Consider the following 4,353-nt stretch of genomic DNA (forward strand, 5'->3'; position numbering starts at 1 on the left):
GTTCAGTGTCCAGAGAAGGTTCCTGACCATCTTGTTTTCTTTCTTTTTCTTTTTTCTTCATGATCCACTTTACTTTCCAGTACAAATCTTGAGTACATCAATCTCAACTTCAGATAAGAGCAAATTTATTTATTTAAACTTGATTAGAGACATCAAACAAGAAGAATTAAAACCAGGCCATCATGTCATACTATATTTGGAGATATAGACAGACACATCAAGTTTACAATTAGGAAGCAGATCCAAATTGAAAAGTTTGCCTAGCTCAGTGATTTCACCAGTAACCACAAATGTGCTACTCTTTTCCAAGAAAAAAAGTCCATACTTTTTCTCTAGGACACCAGGTAGGACCAGTCAGTAGAGTTACCCCCATTCTCCTGGCCTGGGACTGGTTCAAAAGGTGGATTCATGACCTATGCCAGGCCACCTATGTAGTGACCTTCCTTAAGATATTTTAAATGAGGTTAGGAGGAAGAATTTTCTTTTTCTCTTGCATTAAAAAGATGGATTTCAGATCTGTCTGTGGCTAGGTTTCCTTTAAATAGAAAAACTCTAGGATTACAGATGGAAACGGACTGAGTTGAAAGATTGAGGGAGGGAGGAAGAGAGGGAGAGAGAACCCAGAGTGGTGAAGACAGATAGAACCCTGATGGCATTAGGTCAGTCCCATTCTTCCCAAACTGGCTTGGTTATGAAGCAAATAAATGCATGGATCTTCCTCTTCTAAATGACTTCTAAATCATGGCATCCCCAAGGTTCGGTCCCAAACCATTTTCTCATCTTTATCTATATTCTCTCCCTTGGTGATCTCATCAGATTCCATGGCTTTGAGTATGATTTATGTTGACATTGTCATTTTCACCTCTAGCCCTGATCTCTACATTCATACCTAAGCTGCCTATGGGTTGTCTGATAGTCCTTTTGATTAGACATGTCCAACACATCCTCCCCCTGCTCCACCCCTTACCCAGTGTTCCCCATCCTGTTAACGGCACCACCAATTACATTTTCCAGTTATTCAGATCAGAAAATTTGGCATCGTCCTTGACTCCTCCCTATTTTGCACTTCTGACATCCAATCCATCACCAAATCCTACTGATTTTATATCTAAGATAAATTTTCCATCTGTCTACTTCTTTCTATCTCCTTTTCCTCAGCCTGGTCTACCACAATAGGTTTCTAACTGGCTTTCTGCTTTTACCTTTGGCCTCCTATGGTATATTGGCCTCCTATGATATATTCTCCATCTCCACGTAGCACATAGAGTACTCTTTTTAGAATTTGAATAAGTCACTCATGTGCTTAGTCTCCTTGAATTACTTCCACACTAACAAATAAAATCCAGACTTCTTATCAGGGCCCACAACACTCTATGATCTGGTCCCTTTCTATTTCTCCAACTCATCTTAAATAAGCCTTCTTTCCCTGAAACTAACTTGTTCTCTGCCTCAGGGCCCTTGCACTTGCTCCTCTCTACAAAGAATGTCTACATGATTGGATTCTTTTCATCATTTGAATGCTTCAGAGAATCCTTCTCTATCCCCCAAATCTAAGTTATCTGTCCTCAGTAACTCTTCATACATTGTTATTTAAGTATTTAATTACGATCTGATATGCATTCTTTCTGCTTTGTCTCTCTCTTCTAGAATGTAAGATCATAAAACTTGGGACTTTGTGTTTTCACTACTACCATCTCAGCATCTGAGACAGTTCCTGGCAAAGTGAAGTGCTCAGTAAGTGTTGGTTGGCTGGGTGAACAAAATTTGTTTAGCTGGGTTCTTCCACTTGTAAGTAAAGGAGATTTTGAGAGATACAAAGGATTTCCCCATAATTCCACACAAAAATCAATGATAATAAGTTTGATAGTTATGGAACTTAATAGGTTATAAAGCTGTATTGAATGTTATAACAACAGTAGCAATAGTGACACTATTTATCGAGCATTCACTATATCCCAGACATAGAATTTTATCTTAGTCTAAATTAATCCTCACTGAAATTCTGTAAGATAGGTATGTTAATCTTCTTTCCACAGTGTTAGAGACTGAGACCCAGAAAGATTACATGACTGTCCAAGGTTAACATAGGAGGTAAAATTGTGGATCTTGAATTTGAACCTGAGATTTCTGATTCCAAAGTCAGTATTCACCCATGATATCATGCTGACTCTCTAAAGTAAATATAATAAAAGAGGACCAAAGATAAATATTTAACAGCGTTAACTCCTTATGAGCTATGAGGTTTATAGATACCTTGATAAACATCACTGCTGAAAATGATAGAATAAAAAATGAGACAAAAAGCACTTCAAGGCCAGGCCGCTCTCCGTGCCGCCTCCTTGGCCGGGATGCCGCGCCTAGGCTACAGCCTGAGGCTGCTAGAAGCTGGATCTGGTGGTTCTCGGGCTGTCACCCGGCTCCCTTTGGGCGCCGACATGCCTAAGAAAGCTGGTGCGACCAACAAGGGTAAAAGCCAGAGCAAGGAACCAGGGAGACCACTTCCTCCGTTAGGTCCTGTGACAGTTGATCCTAAAGGCGGTGTCGGCATCCATGCCAAACCCGGTTCCAAACAAAATGCTGTGACAGATACACCTGGATTTCAAAGATACTAAAATGTGAAAAACTGAATTATAGAATCTGACAGGATAGGAGAAGGGTTGTTCTACCATCTTATTCCTGTGGATCCTGTGACCATGTTTACACAGACGTGACGACCGAGGCTGTGAGTGTAGACGTCGCAGCGCCTCCGACGGAGGGAGAGGCTAACGCAGAGCTGGGTCGCCATCTTTCCAAAGTCTTAGAACTCAGGAGGAGTGATGTGGTTTTGGATAAGGGTGGTAAATCTCGCGAAAAAGTGGTGAAGCTTTTGGCCTCCACACCTCCGGAAGAGATCTTGGAGAAATTGAAAAAGCAAGTTGAAAAGAAATAAAAGCAAGAAACAAAAAGTAGGTCCTTGAGAAACTTTTTTTATTGCTAATGATGGAGAGACTGTTAAAATACACAGAATGTGTAAATATATTTAGTAAGAACAGGACTCAAGAAGTATGAAGATTAAAAGTACTGGACATGGAACTTAGGTTCTCAAATCCCTGATCCCAAACAGCTCGGGACATGTTACTCCGTTTTCACAGAATTACAGAGTACAGAGCTGGAAAGGATATTTAGGATGACCTGATTCAGCCCCTTTCATTTTGTGATGAGCCCTCTGATTTCAGAAGTTGAGAGTATTCAGGATCACTTGGTGCAAGATGGCAACTAGAACTTAGATCCTTTGGCTTCTAGCTGAATGCAGTTTATCCTGGTTGTAAATTAAAATGGTAATATTTCCACAGCAATTACTGGAATTCTGGGGACTGCCTTCTAATCCAGTTTAAAAGTGACAGAGGAAACCTGTCACACTACTTCACTTTATATTTTAAAATGATTATGTAAATGGCTTCCCTGGTATCTCAGCTGGCAAAGAATCCACCTACAACGCAGGAGACCCTGGTTCGATTCCTGGGTCAGGAAAATCCACTGGAGAAGGGATAGGCTCCCCACACCAGCATTCTTGGGCTTCCCTGGTGGCTCAGCTGGTAAAGAATCCGCCTGCAATGCAGGAGACCTGGGTTCAACCCCTGGGTTGGGAAGATACCTGGAGAAGGGAACAGCTACCCACTCCAGTATTCTGGCCTAGAGAATTCCATGGATTGTGTAGTCCATGGGGTCACAAACAGTCAAACACGATTGAGCGACTTTCACTTTTATGTAAATACAACATTTTTTTGTCTTTTTAAACTTCTGTTGAGCATTTTGTTAAAAAGTAAGAACAGTCAAGACTTGCAGGTTAGAGAGTTCCCTGGTAGTCCAGTGGTTAGGACTTAGCACTTCCACTGCCGTGGCCCAGGCTCAATCCCTGGTCAGGAAACTCAGATCACATGAGTGGAACACAACCAAGCCAAAAAAAAAAAAAAAGATTTGTAATTTCATGTTAATTTTCCTCCTTGGATGGTAATCTCCTAAGATCTTCAAAAGAAGACAGAAGATCTGGAAACTATTTTCAATACTTGTGAAAGCCTGTCCTGTCAGAAGTCATATCTATATTGAGGCTTCAAAAACTAATAATAAATATCTTGTTTTTAAATGTCCAATAAAAAAAAAAAAGCACTTCAAGGGGGAACCTAAGAACACTAGTTTAACAATAATCAAATAATATAAATACTATTTGATATTGAATAATCAAAGAATATAAAAAATCTAAAGTTCATTACCTATCTCCCATCTTAACATAGTGTAGCTTTCAAATAGATAAAATATCAATACTACCTACCCAAGCATCTTATAGTGATGTTGAGATACTGTGAAAGTTATTGC

At 40.0% G+C, this 4,353-nt stretch overlaps 1 protein-coding gene and 1 non-coding gene across 2 annotated transcripts; both read left to right on the forward strand.

Annotated features, from left to right (window-relative positions):
- The first annotated feature begins 2,291 nt into the window (after positions 1–2,291).
- Positions 2,292–2,929, forward strand: LOC139036962 (UPF0235 protein C15orf40 homolog). Its single transcript, XM_070472806.1, has 2 exons — positions 2,292–2,466; positions 2,706–2,929. The coding sequence occupies exons 1-2, from the start codon at positions 2,292–2,294 to the stop codon at positions 2,927–2,929; spliced, it is 399 nt and encodes a 132-aa protein (XP_070328907.1).
- A 906-nt stretch (positions 2,930–3,835) lies between these two features.
- Positions 3,836–3,907, forward strand: TRNAG-UCC (transfer RNA glycine (anticodon UCC)). Its single transcript has one exon. It is a non-coding gene; the product is annotated as a tRNA-Gly (tRNA).
- The last annotated feature ends 446 nt before the right edge of the window (positions 3,908–4,353 follow it).

This window comes from Odocoileus virginianus, chromosome 10, assembly GCF_023699985.2.
Source record: "Odocoileus virginianus isolate 20LAN1187 ecotype Illinois chromosome 10, Ovbor_1.2, whole genome shotgun sequence".
Lineage (NCBI taxonomy): Eukaryota > Metazoa > Chordata > Mammalia > Artiodactyla > Cervidae > Odocoileus > Odocoileus virginianus.

What these genes read in the sequence shown, in the direction of transcription:
- LOC139036962 (XM_070472806.1), top strand. Translation starts at nt 2,292, where the DNA reads ATGAGACAAAAAGCACTTCAAGGCCAGGCCGCTCTCCGTGCCGCCTCC. An exon ending in AGCTGGTGCGACCAACAAGG is followed by an intron (nt 2,467 to 2,705) that starts GTAAAAGCCAGA and finishes ATGTTTACACAG; the next exon opens with ACGTGACGACCGAGGCTGTG.